This window comes from Sinocyclocheilus anshuiensis, unplaced genomic scaffold (assembly GCF_001515605.1).
Source record: "Sinocyclocheilus anshuiensis isolate Anshui unplaced genomic scaffold, SAMN03320099.WGS_v1.1 scaffold217, whole genome shotgun sequence".
NCBI lineage: Eukaryota > Metazoa > Chordata > Actinopteri > Cypriniformes > Cyprinidae > Sinocyclocheilus > Sinocyclocheilus anshuiensis.
Window position 1 is genome coordinate 673427 of NW_015536538.1, and position 15493 is coordinate 688919.

Consider the following 15493-nt stretch of genomic DNA (forward strand, 5'->3'; position numbering starts at 1 on the left):
ACACACACACACACACACACACACACACACACACACACACACCTGTCAGCTGTGCTGTGAATGAGGTCTGACTGATGCTGATTACATCTGGCTGTCATCATGCATTTATGCCAATTTACATTCAGAGTTGTCAGAGATGAGCCCTGCGGTGAGGGAGTACAGCACAGACAATAAATACAACATCCCTAAACAAACTACTGCTTAAAAATATATTTTAAAAAGTGAAATGCAAAATTGCAAAATGTTTAAAAAAATAGTGAAAAATTGCAAACTATTTTTAAAGTCTCTGAGTTAACCACATATGTTCCAAGAACACTTGCCATTATGTTATGTAAATGTTTTGTGAATGTTTTCTAAATGTCCTTTTTTAAAGTTTTAAAAACGTTTCTTCTTTGTTATACAAATGTTAAGCCAACATTCCATTTTATAATTTTCCCTGAACATTCCAAAACAAGTAACATTTAAAAAAAAATGTTACACAAATGTCCAACTAAAATATTTTAGAGGAAAGATGTTCTATGAAACAATGTATAAATAACGTTTTTGTGCTAACGTTTTCAGAACATTATTAAAGGCCAGATAACTTTAAATTAATATTCTATTATTTATATTACATTCTGTTATTTGTATTCAGGTAAAGTATATTTTAACCTACATTTTGATTACTCTTCATTCAACTTTAAATAAAATACAATTCATGTTGTTTGACATTTGGAAAAAAAAAAAAAAACGTTTAACTCAAATACTTCAATCAAACTCTATTCAAATACAGATTAAATCTCTTTTTTTATTTCAAATCATCAAATACCAGATCAGGGGACCAAAACCTTAAACATGAGTGAAATATTTTGAAAATCAAACACAACAGTTTACTTTTTATTAATGAAACCAGACATATTAATACGAAATGAGAACTATATACAGATGGAATATGATTTGAATGAGAAATGTCCTCTACATGCTGCTGTAATAATTCACAAACAATATCGATAACTTACAAAAAACACCCTTGACCTTATTTTTCAAAAGACAAGAATAAGAAACAAGATCTGTAGATCAGATCAGACGTGTTTTATACAATAAAACAGCAGATGAAGTGTATGAAGTCAGTGTTGGGCTCTCAGATGAGGCAGTTCATGCATTTGACGGCTTTGCTGCCGTAGTCCAGACATTCAGGGCCGATGCACTCACAGCAGGCGTTATGAAACCAGCGGTACTTTGATCCACCCATCGACTCGCAGTACTGCTTACACTGACGGATGGACACGCAGTCATCAAAGTAGACCACCGTACACAAGCCATCTGAGGAATGAGAGCAGAGGAAGAGCACGTGTCAACCAGAGACAGAAGAGGAGAGAAGAGAGGAGAGGAGAGGAGAGGATAGGAGAGGAGAGGAGATGATGAGAGGAGAGGAGGAGATGATGAGAGGAGAGGAGAGAAGGAGAGGAGAGGAGGAGATGATGAGAGGAGAGGAGAGGAGAGGAGGAGAGGAGAGGAGGAGATGATGAGAGGAGAGGAGAGGAGAGGAGGAGAGGAGGAGATGATGAGAGGAGAGGAGAGGAGAAGAGAGGAGAGGACAGGAGAGGACGAGGGGAGAGGAGAGAAGGAGAGGAGGAGATGATGAGAGGAGAGGAGAGGAGAAGAGAGGAGAGGACAGGAGAGGACGAGGGGAGAGGAGAGAAGGAGAGGAGGAGATGATGAGAGAGAGCGACGGGATTGGGCGGTACAGCTCCTCGACAGTGCTCTTGGAGGTGGCAGGACTGTCGTTGTAATTCCTGGGGTTACACATTCCTGTGGGACAGAAAAAACGAAGAACTTCACCACGGTGCACACATCATGATGGAAAAGCAACACAAAAAAAAAGCAAACATGATCACAAATGAAGAATTTTAAGACTGCTTGGCTGCTATACATGTACTAACAGCAATAAATAATGCAGATTGTTTTGCATTTTTTAATTATTTTTTCTTTTTCTTTTTTTGGATACATATTGTGACAATTTTGTACACTTTTATAGTAAATGCAAATGTTTACACAATTTTATATTCATATTTGATGAAATGTTGTGACAATTTTATACTTTTTTAAATATTTACATGTAAATGTTTACATTATATTTATATTATTTTATTAATAATATTAATTTATTTTACTTATCATATTTAAACGTTGATCACTATTAAAGGAATAGTTCACCCAAAAATAATAATTTTGTCATCATTTATTCACCCCCAATGTCATTACAAACTGTTTTAAACAAAACAAAATGAATAAATAAATAAAATAAATGAAAAATATTCAAGCTTCTTTTTTTACATAGACCAAAGGAGGTTCAATAATGGTTTGTTTTTCACACAACATATTTTTTATTTAATATATTTATTTAATATATTTTAATTTAATTTAAGTTTGAACATGATATAAAAAATGAAAGTGCTTATTATAAGAACTGATTTTTTGGATTATTAAGATTTGAGTAAAGACAAAAATAAAATAAAATAAAATACAATTTATTTATTAGGATTACTAAGATTTAAGCAAGGACAATTCTAAAATAAAAAAATGTAAATGATAAAAAAATAAAACATTTTATGTGCATTTCTATTTTTAGTGAACTTTTATTTATTTATTTTTAAGTAAATACTGTGACATATTTAAAGACAATAAAACATGACTGTCAACAGCAGCTCCACTTGGAGAGATAAACTGCTGGTAAGGAAGGTAATCAGATGGTGGATGAAGGTTTTAATAAGGAGCAGAACGCTGTAGAGACCTTGTGTTTCAGATTATCTGCGGAGCGGCTGCCAGCACAGCTGCTTCTGATTACCAAAACCATGGCAGGTTCGGCCCTCAGGAACAACACACATCCCAGTTCCAGTGTTTGGAACAGAACGATCTCTACAATCTGATATGTCCTTGTTGTGAGAAACGGATGCATCATGCATCGTGTTCATTTTTAGACTGTCTTAGTTATGATGCATCTTTCTCATCTTGTCATAAAACCCTCGGTCAATTAAAAGTTTGATCAGTAGCTTTGTTGATTAGATTATTACTGCTCATGCATTATTATGATCTGTGTGGTTTTGCAATGATTGAAGAGGATACCAATCGAATATAGAGAATGAAAACTTGCTTTTCTAACCCTCTTTGCATCATAAACTACTAATTTTTGTATTGAGGAATGATATGGTTTAAACTTTTGTACTCTGATCGGCTGTACCTTCAAACCTCATCTGAACTGACCTGGAGTCTGTGTTTGAAGCTGAGAGTATCTGGATCAGCTCACCTCACACTTTATGCTGCTGTCAGAGGAGTGTACACCAGGCCTCCTGTCATCTACAAACCAGTCCTAATATTTACAAGAGCTCTCACTGGACTGGGAATGAGCCAAACCTGTTAACACAACCTGAGCTCTTCAGTTCATAGTCTTGGTGCGACCCTTAATAATCCTGATAAGCATTTCTTATAATAACTTCACACATCCCAGTTCCAGTGTTTGGAACAAAACGATCTCTACAATCTGATATGTCCTTGTTGTGAGAAACGGATGCATCATGCATCGTGTTCATTTTTAGACTGTCTTAGGTATGATGCATCTTTCTCATCTTGTCATAAAACCCTCGGTCAATTAAAAGTTTGATCAGTAGCTTTGTTGATTAGATTATTACTGCTCATGCATTATTATGATCTGTGTGGTTTTGCAATGATTGAAGAGGATACCAATCGAATATAGAGAATGAAAACTTGCTTTTCTAACCCTCTTTGCATCATAAACTACTAATTTTTGTATTGAGGAATGATATGGTTTAAACTTTTGTACTCTGATCGGCTGTACCTTCAAACCTCATCTGAACTGACCTGGAGTCTGTGTTTGAAGCTGAGAGTATCTGGATCAGCTCACCTCACACTTTATGCTGCTGTCAGAGGAGTGTACACCAGGCCTCCTGTCATCTACAAACCAGTCCTAATATTTACAAGAGCTCTCACTGGACTGGGAATGAGCCAAACCTGTTAACACAACCTGAGCTCTTCAGTTCATAGTCTTGGTGCGACCCTTAATAATCCTGATAAGCATTTCTTATAATAACTTCACTTCATTTTATTTTGTTTCATTTATTTTATTTTATATTATTATTTTATTTTGTTATTCTATCATTTTATTTTATTTCAGTCATTGTACATAAACCAGATGTGTAAAATATATTTGTTTATTTATGATTTGATACGCATTATGGGACTATTTATTTTAGCATTTACATTTAGGTGTATAAAATAAAATTAAATAAACATATAATGTATTGTTATGGAATATGTATACAACAAAACATTTTAACAAGTTTTAAGAGCCAAGACTATAATCTACACATTTTTTTTATTTAATAATAAATTATTTAAAACAAACACCTCCATAATGTATTTTATGCATATATAAATGTAAAAATTTTATTTAGTTTTTTATTGATTAAAATAAACCAATTACTCCAAAATAATAAAATAAAATAAATATACAACATAATGTATTATTATGGAATATGTATACATCAAAACATTTTAAGACTATAAGTTTTAAGTGTCATTACTATAAACTACAAATATTTTATTTTATTTTATTTTATAATTTAATGTTTCATAATGTAGTTTTTTGCATATATAAATGTATAATTTTAATTTAATTTTTGATTGATTAAAATAAATCAATTAATCAAAAATAACTAAAAAATAATAAAATATAAAACAAAACTAAACATAAAATCATAGTTATTGTTCATTTCAATCTCACCGACACAGTCGCAGCACTCCTCCCACAGAGAGCTCAAACACAGCATGCACTCCTTACAACACGAACAGTTTCCCTCCGACATTAGGCAAACATACAGGGGGGAAAATGAGATGATGTGGAGGAAGTCTAGCTCACATAAACATGCTCTCCAAACACATGTGCTAGAGAGCCGTGAGTCTTGAAGGAAACATCGAGATCTTTCAGCTGCAAGAGTTAAAAGGAAACCACCCAAAGAGACAAAGAACATTTAAACATGAGAAAAAGCACCAGGCTGAGAAGAAACAGAGCTGCGAACTGTTCCACGCTGGAAAAAACGTCCAACGCCCCAGCGGAGAGGGGAAAAAGACTGACCCAAACCTGGGACACATTTAGAGTTATAATTACAGAGAAAACAGCAGAACACAGACACACATTTGGCTCTCTGCGTTTCGTGTTTTGCCAGCATTTGTGAGGAAGAGGTCAATTTCCAGATGTGTGTGTGTGTGTGTGTGTGTCATTAAAACTGAAAGTTCTAAAGAGTTACAATAGAAACACATAAAAGCGACTACAGAAAAGCCAATACCTGAAAACACAAGTGGGCCAGATACTTCCAAAAGAAACAAGCCCAGACAATTCCCCATCCCTGTCCAGTTCTCTTTAGTTTGGGGAATTGCGTGTGCCATTTTCATGCATTCCTTAAAAGAATCATCGAGCCAAACTACATAAAAGCCATAAAAGCTCAGTTTACTTTAGGTCAAGACACTGAAGCACAACCTGTCCAAACACAGCCTCACAGACTCCTGCTGTACCTGCAAACAATCCACGGGGTCATCTGAAAAAGAGATGATTCAGCCCAGCAGTGAGATGAAGCTTCACTGCGAATATAATGTCTGATAGTGCATGCAAAATTAAAAAAATTAAATGGTTATTTATGATCCAACTGATATCAGTTCTAACAATTAATTTATTACATTTCTAGTCACTTAATAAATACAATTACTACATTCTTGGTGAAATATACACATTTTTTAAAATAATGTTCTTAATAGTTGATATAAATTTCATAATATTATACACACACAAATGCATAAGATATTAGTAAAATTATTATTGTTTAATATAATTTTATTGAATAATATTATGTTTTTCCTGGTCTTTTTGTAAATGATTTCAGTGAATGCTATTGTTATTATAAAAAAATAATTATTATTCAAAGCATTTGTTAACATATTCTTTCATCTAAATGCTCAACCTCAGTTTTTCTGTTCAGTTTTTAAAAATTATTTTTTCTTTTTATATAATTTATTTTTTACAGATTTACCTGTAAATATGACACATTACAGAAGAAAAGGTTTAATGATGATCCAACTGATATCAGTTCTCACAGTTAATTTAATTGCAAGTAAGTAAATAAATAAAAATGTATTGTAATCTTTACTCTAAATTTTCCATCTAAATTTATTTTCCTGTTTGGATGGAAAATATTGGCTTTAATTGTTGTTTTTTTCAATGCAATTTTTTTTTAAACCGTTTTACTCTGAAATATGACACAAAACAGAATTAAAATGCTTCATGCTGGCTTATTTTGAGCTCATTTAATGCCTCAGTGATGTTAATGTACAGTGTTTGTCATGACAATAAAGCACACTAAACTGAAACTAAGAGAGAACATTCCTCTAAATGAAGGCCAGTTATGGGGTCTGGAAGGGGGCCGTGAACACCTGGCGGTTCCTGTGTGCCCTCACTTCCTCTTCAGAGCTCAACCTGTCACACTGATGCTGACATTCACTTTCATTCACTGTTCTTTTAGTGTACTTTTGGATGAAATCAGCATGACCCTAACTAACTGTTATTTTGCTATGAGCTGCGAGTGAGACAGCAGAACAGAGAGCAGGAGAAAGTGTGTGTGTGTGTGCTGCAAGAGTGTGAAAGTGCTCTGAGCAGACGAACGTGTGCTGCCTTGCCCCACAAAGCATTCATGTGTGACTAAAACAACCTCAGCTGCCCCACCTAGAGACACACGACTGACAGCCACAGCTTTCAGTAACTACACACACACACACACACACACACACACACACACACACACGCACGAACGCACACACACACACACACACACTCATGAACACACATTCACGAACACGCACACTCACACAAACACACACACTCACACACACTCACACACACACACACACGCACACACACTCACGCGCACGCGCACACACACTCTCTCACACACGCACACGCACGCACGCACACGCACGCACGAACGCACACACACACACACACACACACACGAACGCACACACACACACACAAATATTCACAGGAACTTTCAACAGATTTCAAACCACCTACAGTAGAAACATGCATAACAACCAACTAACCACCTAGCAACACCATAGCAATGTTCCAAAACACACCAGAAACCATACTGGCAATGTCCTGGCAACTTGGGTTGGGTGATAAATCGATATTGAAATAAATCTATCATATCAATAATAAACTTTTGAGTAATTTTCTACATTTATCCTCTAGATGATCAGGCACATGTAATTATGACAAATGCATTGATATTTTATAGTGAAATGTACTTCTAAAACTAAAAATAATACAGTTTATTAAAACATAACATTGATTTTTTTTTAAGTAATATCATACAACCAAGATTCATCAAGTTTCATCCATGTTTTAACTTATACAGAACCTTATTTGACCCAAAAATTTAAATGTATTTGTTGTAAATGAATTGTTATATTTTTATTTATTTACATTTTAATATTGATTAAATTGTTTGATTAAAAGTTTCATGTTTTCATTTCATTAGATTTTTGATATAGAAGAAAAATGAAATGAAAATGCAAAATTTGGCCCTGTGTAGAGTATTATTTGAAAACATTCAGTTATTTTAGTTTTATTTGTATAATATTATAGTATTTATTAATATTAGATCATTAATTAATATTAGATTATGAATTAATAATAATAGTATTTATTAATATAAAATTAGCTTTTATATTTATATTTTAAATGTTTATATTAATTTTAGCAATCTTAATTTAGTGCTTTCATAATTAAATATTTCCATTTAGCTTTCATTTAATTTGATTTAATTTTAATCACTTTAATAATATAATAATAACATTTGTCAAATTTTTATTAATTCGTTTTTCATCTAATATTTATATTATATTTTATTTCAGCTTTATTTCAGTTAACAAATTAGTTTTACTTAACAATAACTTGAGGTCTATCAAACATGTGGAAGGATTTTCTCCCCCATTAATGGTATGACATGAATACTGAAATAAAAACTGATATTGAATGACATGAAAAAAATAAAAGTGATAATATTTTTCACTATATCAGCCAGCTCTACTAGCAACCTTCAGAACATCCTAGAAATGACCTAGCAACCACCCAAAACACTGTAGCAACGCCCTGGCAACCACTCAGAACATACTAGAAATGACCTAGCAACCACCCAAAACACTGTAGCAACGCCCTGGCAACCACTCAGAACATACTAGAAATGACCTAGCAACCACCCAAAACACTGTAGCAACGCCCTGGCAACCACTCAGAACATACTAGAAATGACCTAGCAACCACCCAAAACACTGTAGCAACGCCCTGGCAACCACTCAGAACATACTAGAAATGACCTAGCAACCACCCAAAACACTGTAGCAACGCCCTGGCAACCACTCAGAACATACTAGAAATGACCTAGCAACCACCCAAAACACTGTAGCAACGCCCTGGCAACCACTCAGAACATACTAGAAATGACCTAGCAACCACCCAAAACACTGTAGCAACGCCCTGGCAACCACTCAGAACATACTAGAAATGACCTAGCAACCACCCAAAACACTGTAGCAACGCCCTGGCAACCACTCAGAACATACTAGAAATGACCTAGCAACCACCCAAAACACTGTAGCAACGCCCTGGCAACCACTCAGAACATACTAGAAATGACCTACCAACTAGGGCTGCACGATATATCGAAAAATTATCGTTATCGCGATAATAGTATATGCGATATCCGTATCGCAGAGAGTTGCGATAAATTAAATTTATTTTATGTGCTAAGGATTTGTGTGTTACATGCATAGGTTGTCCAAATTTGACCAATCAGATGGGGCCTTACTATCTTTATACCCGCCTCCCAAGTAGGTGCTATAATGCTATTGGATAGACCAGGCCCAAAGGTGAACCTAGTGGCTCAGAGCAGAGACTGGAAAATAAATATGGCAGGAGTAGAGACAAGCGAGGAAAATGACAGTGAACTTAATAATTGGGTCAGACTACAATGCTTTGGTCACCGCTTGCATCTGGCCATCGGTGAGTGTTGAATGTTTATATTTGCAATAATAAAATTAAAACTGAAAAAAGGTACAGTTGTTTGTATAGTTGCATGTAGTATAGACATGATTTTGGATATTGTAATATTTAAGATAATGTGTTTATTTAGGAAATATAATCCACAGAGGCTAGCAAATTTTAACTGACAGTTTTCTATCTCAAATGCTGTTATATAAAATTGTAATTATAATATTGTAATGTTATTTCACCCTGTATGTCCTTGTTTTGTTTTTTCTTAACTCTACAGAAAAGGCTGTTAAAGATGATGAGCGCATTACTCGAGCTGTTGGTCTCTGCAAAAAGTTAGTGGGACATTTCTCCCACACCTGGAAGGGGAAGATGGCCCTGAAAAAATGCACAAAAAGAGCACAACCTCCCGGAGCACTCCCTCATCACAGAATGCCCTACAAGGTGGGGTTCAAGGCAGAAAATGATTCAGAGAGTTCTAGAGCAGCAGCGGGCCATAAGCGACGTCCTGTCAGCAGACAGAAAGTCAAGGCATTTAGTTCCTTCTTGGCAGGACCTAGATGTACTTGAGTCCATAAACCAGGCATTGCAGCCTCTGCAAGAATTTACAGATGCTCTGTCGGGTGAAAGTTATGTAAGTGTTTCATATGGGAAACCTGTACTTCACTTGATGAACACCTCAATTCTTGCTGCAAAGGAAGAAGACAGTGATTTAACAAAGTCCATAAAGATGAAGACTCTAGAGTACATGAACACTAAGTATGACAACCCAGCAACTCAAGAACTTCTGGACATGACCTGCTTTATGGACCCCAGATTCAAAGCCGACTACATCAGCTCTGACAAGGTGTCAGACATCAGAGCCAGGGTGATGTCTGAAATTGAAGCAACTGTGCCAAAGGTAAATGTTAATATGACAATAGTAAGTGACAAAATAATGCACTATAACTAGATTTGATTACAATATTTACTTTATTTCTCTATTTTAGGCGCAAAGCCTGAGTGATCAAGATCATCAGGGCATGGGTCCATCAGCTGTCACCCTAAAGAAGGCCAACAAATCCCTGGGCAGTTTCTTCAAGACATCCCCAGCTCTGTCATCTATGGAACCATAACACACTGTAGAAGCTGAATTGAGCAGCTACATGATGTCTCCCACCATAGACAGTGAGATGGACCCTCTCACTTGGTGGCAAGTCCATCAGGTCAACTTCCCACACCTGAGAAAACTAGCCAGGAAGTATCTCTGTATACCAGCAAGTAGTTCACCTTCAGAGAGACTTTTTAGTACATCAGGAAATGTTGTGACGTGCCAACGCACATGTTTAAAACCTACCAAAGTCAAAATGCTAGTTTTCCTGGCAAAAAACCTGGAATAAAATAGCTTTCATATGGCACTGCATTGTGCTAAAACATAGGTTTGCATGTTATTACTCAATGTTTACATGTTAATAATGTTTACATGTTAATACTTAATTATTTTATTTATGTGGATGTTGACAAGATGTTAGTATTTCCACTACATACCAATTTATTTAAGGCCTGTACACTTTGTTTAATAGTGTTTTTTTATTTAATTTTTGTTTAATAATATTTATTTTTATTTAAAAGAAAACAGGCAAGGCAAGGAAATATTTTGTTTAAAAGATGCTCTTGTTTTAGGATGCTCTTGATGATTGTATGGTTGCATGTGAATAAAAAGTAATGTTTGAGAGTAATGCATTTTTTGTGTTTGCAGGTCTATGGTAACAGCAAACCAGAAATCAGAATATCTGCCGAGGTTTTCAGTCATTCGTAGTGTTTTAAAGTCTAAATGTTTGCACCTTCCTTGACATAGTTTTTTTTTTAGCCTGAATTAGATTTAATTAGATCAGAAAATATCTATTACCTGTTTATTTTAGTATGATCATTACATATATAAATGATTAAAAAAAAGCTAATAAAAATAGCATTTCTCTAGGGAAATGTTATATCGCAAGAAATATCGTTATCGCAATATTCAACAACAATATCGCATATCTTCTCAATATCGTGCAGCCCTACTAGCAACCACCCAAAACACTGTAGCAACGCCCTGGCAACCACTCAGAACATACTAGAAATGACCTAGCAACCACCCAAAACACTGTAGCAACGCCCTGGCAACCACTCAGAACATACTAGAAATGACCTAGCAACCACCCAAAACACTGTAGCAACGCCCTGGCAACCACTCAGAACATACTAGAAACTCCCTAACAAACCAAACGCACAGCATCCTATGGTCTTCAGAAAATGAAAATCGATGTTTTGATGCTTTCAGCAGGTTTTCCTCATCTGCTCTGGTTTGTCTCTCATCGGTGCGTGTGCCGAGCTGTTTACTCGTGTAACGTCATGAACCTCTGTGTTTACTCCCCAGACAGACGCGTCACGTCCCCCGACTGTCTGTCTCTGTCTCCCTTCCTCTCCCAGTCTCACCGGGACACACAGACCAGAGTAAACACACACAGATCCAATCACAGCAGAGAGAGAGAGAGAAATTAAAACCAAACAAAGAAAGAAAGAAAACAGAAATTATTTAGGAAAGCAGAATTTAAAAATAAAATAAAATCAATAAAAGGACCTTCCCAAGTATACTTTTGTATAGGCAGACAAATTTAAAATAAAAAATCAACACTGAGCCAAATGCACAACAGAAAGAGCAACCTTCCCAAGTATACTTTTGTATAGGCAGACATCTAAATTTAAAATAAAAAATCAACACTGAGCCAAATGCACAACAGAAAGAGCCACAAAAATAACATGAAACACACACACACACACACACACACACACACACACACACAGCGTAGAGCCGTCGTTACGCTCCAGGGAAAAAGTGATCCAGTATTACATGAGTTGCACCCAGCTGCTCTCAAACACAGCGCTTCTGCGGTGGAGAGCACAACAGACAGAAGAACATCACAACATCACAGAAAAAGCTTCTGACTGGAGCTTCAGCACAATATTATGATGTTCTGCTCTCAGGAACCTGAAAAAATGTGTGTGTTCTGATTCCATGAGGGAAAGCGATGCATCGTTCTCCTGTTTCACTCAGGAATGTTTCATTCCGGGAATGTTTTCAAACATTTTTCAGTATTCCACACGTCCAACTTGAGCTACCAAAGAGGAATTTTGCAGAAAAAAAAGAAGTCCTAACTCTAAAACAATGAATCTTTGTTAATGATGATTAGATTTGCTTCTAGTGTAAATATAAACGTATCAGAGCATGAGACACCTGCTGGAGCTCCTACACCTTCTGACCAGTCGCTTTACATTACTTTTCGAGGCATTCATCATTATTAAATACTGACTTTTAGGAATAATCATGATTTACAGATTTTATACTCTCAAAACAATTCATATCTGTTGAAATATTTTAGAGCAGAGCTAACATTAACACATAACACAGACATTTTCCATGACTTTTCAAATTCCCTGATATTTTCCATGACTTGTGGAATTCAGCATGAATGTCTATTATTAAAAGGTTGATGAAGATGAAAATTGCAATTAAAATAAAAATTCGAGAGGAGAGGAAACATTGGGAACTGACCCGGCATGATAAATAAGCATCAGTTGTACCTGTAGAAGACATTTGCTGACGTCGCTGGCACACAGAGCTTTGTTACAGCCGCTGATGAGGGTCAGTCCAGACAGAAGGAATAACAGAGAGATCAGGACGGGACAGAGGAACAGAGCCGGCCGCATCCTGACCCAAACTCCACACACCTGCGTTCAACACAGACCAACTATTAACAGATCAGACCATGTGCACTGAAATGTATAGAAGTATATATATATCTATATCTATATATACACACTAATAAAACAGGGTATTTTAATACTTTTTGTATTTTCCTTTACTTTTACTTTACTTTTAGTCATTTAGCAAACGCTTTTATCCAAAGCGACTTACAAATAAGAAAAAGTAATTAAAACTAAAAGCTAAAACTCTAAAAACACTATATATATACACATTTAAGAAAATAAAAGAAATTAAATAAAAATGACAAATGCATACAACATTTCGAAACTAAACATTTAAATGAAAACAAAAAAATAAAGCTAAAAACAATTCAAAATATTAAAAGAACAAAAGGTATGAGTATTTAATGAGTAAAGGTTTTTTGCACATAAAAAAAATTCTTTAAGCAAACTTAGAAAATATAAAGTTATGTCACATTCAGGCAAATTAAATATAGATTTGGACTTAATAAAATTTATTTCATAAATAAAAATGACTAAAAAAATAGACTACAAAAAGACTACATTCTTGTTTAAGTGTACACGATGGAATTCATGAGAATTAATTTGTATTTTTATTTTTGTTATTTTAGTGTGTGTGTGTGTGTGTGTTAAAAACAGGATTTAGCACTTTTATGCATAACATGCACAATTTCCTAGTTTTGTTTTTGTTTTCTAAAGCAAACTTAGACAATATAATCCAGCTACGTCACATTCAGGCAAATTAAATACAGATTTGGACTTAATAAAATGTATTTAATAAATAAAAATGACAACAACAAAAAAAGACTACATTCTTGTTTAAGTGTACACAATAGAATTCATGAGAATTATTTTTTTATTTTTTTATTTAAGTGTGTGTGTGTGTGTGTGTGTGTGTGCGTGTGTGTTAAAAACAGGATTTAGCACTTTTATGCATAACATGCACAATTTCCTAGTTTTGTTTTTGTTTTCTAAAGCAAACGTAGACAATATAATCCAGCTACGTCACATTCAGGCAAATTAAATACAGATTTGGAATGCAGAACACTGAGGAACTTTTCCGTGGCACGTGCAACGTTCTCTCCTCACGTGAAATACACAAAAACCAAGAAAAGCTCTGCATAAGCGCCACAAACACGCACTGACGTCCAAAAGCGCGGGTGTTTCTGTTACCGCAAACATGACGCAAAAACACTGAGGATTATCACGTCACAGATCTGGCATACGTCACATCTTTACATGTATTTGGCAAATAATATAAGCGTACTTACTGTATCACTTTGAAGCGTTCTCAACACTTTCCTTTGGTTTTTGACTTTCTCTCATGCGGATCTCTTGTCTTGGCTCTTTTTACTCTGAATATGAGCGGCTTTGATTCATGGAAATGGACGAAGTGAGTAGAGCGGCAATTAGCATAACATACGTTCCTCAAAGGGGCGTGGCTTATTGGCCCGGATGTTGTTTCTGATTAGTCGGAAACCACGGGGCTACACAAATAAATATTGTTTTAACTCTTCGCTATGCATTTTATGTCTTTTAAAGTCTCCTTGTGTTATTATTAGGCGTCAATTATTGTTCAGAGCGCTGCTAAAACAGGAAGAAGCGCACAAACGAAGTCACATAATCACCATTACTTTTCACAGCACTGCTGGGTTTCAGCCAATCACAGTCGCCGGTGCAGATTACTGTATTGCTAATGTTGTTGGCTCAGTCTTTATGATAAACTGTTGGACTTTTTTCCTCATTTGTAAAGTCAGTGAATAAAAGGATCTGCCAAATTATTAAAAGTTACAAGAGACCTCAACAAAAGCACAAGTGTCTTAGTAGTTAAAGATTTGAAACTGAAAATTTGTTGGTTCAATCACTATTAACTATCCAGTAATAATAATAATATTATATTAGAATATATATAAGAATAATGTTATAAATACAAATTCATATACATACAAATACATAATTAGTATTATTACTTTTAATATTAAATATTAATATATGTATACAGTATAAATGTATAACTTAATATCATTTATAATTATTATAAGAATATAATTTAAAAAATGTAATTATCAATATTAGTATTTTATAAATAATATAATTATAATAATGTTTTATAGATCCAAAACAATGCAATATTCATACATACAGATAAAAACTGAACTAAATTAGTTCTTAAAGATCGTTTTGATGTTGATTAATATTGTTTAATCCGTTCACTCTGCCATCTGCTGGACAAAACAACATCAGTATCCAAAAAGTTACATATGAATGTGTCCAAAAAGTCCTGATTTTTGAGCATTTCAATTGAGAATTGAGTAGAAACATTAATATTCACTAGTAAATTCCATGACTTTTAAGATTTAAAAGACTAATGTTTCCATGTCCATGACTCTGGGAATCCTGTTTAGACAAAAGAGGAGAGCAAAAAATAGTTTTTTGATTTCACAACCAATAAAATTTATTCAATTATATATTACAAATATGTACATCCTCATGTAACAAGTAAATATTAAAATAGACATTTTTAGAACCATCGTTCAAAAGGCATTACGTTGTAAAAAATAGGTCTTGTTGTGATCTCACATTAAAACTGTAAAAGGGTTTTTTTTTTCTATTGAGAAACCACAACACACTTTTTCTTTTTTTTCTTTT

General features: G+C 34.7%; 1 protein-coding gene across 1 annotated transcript; it reads right to left on the minus strand.

The window, feature by feature from the left end:
- Positions 1-876: 876 nt before the first annotated feature.
- On the minus strand, positions 877-14237 carry LOC107696605 (twisted gastrulation protein homolog 1-A-like). Its single transcript, XM_016497048.1, has 6 exons — positions 14116-14237; positions 12701-12847; positions 4916-4984; positions 4781-4853; positions 1656-1791; positions 877-1334 (listed from the first exon to the last, which is right to left on the minus strand). Exons 2-6 carry the CDS (start codon positions 12824-12826, stop codon positions 1121-1123), a joined length of 618 nt encoding a protein of 205 aa, XP_016352534.1. The 5' UTR covers positions 12827-12847; positions 14116-14237; the 3' UTR covers positions 877-1120.
- Positions 14238-15493: the final 1256 nt, after the last annotated feature.

Bases quoted from the DNA above. Each gene is read 5' to 3' on its own strand.
- LOC107696605 (XM_016497048.1), bottom strand. From the start codon at position 12,826: ATGCGGCCGGCTCTGTTCCTCTGTCCCGTCCTGATCTCTCTGTTATTC. The intron at 4,985-12,700 runs GTACAACTGATG...TAACTCTTGCAG, and splicing joins TCAGCAAATGTCTTCTACAG to CTGAAAGATCTCGATGTTTC. The intron at 4,854-4,915 runs GTGAGCTAGACT...CTAATGTCGGAG, and splicing joins TGTTTGGAGAGCATGTTTAT to GGAAACTGTTCGTGTTGTAA.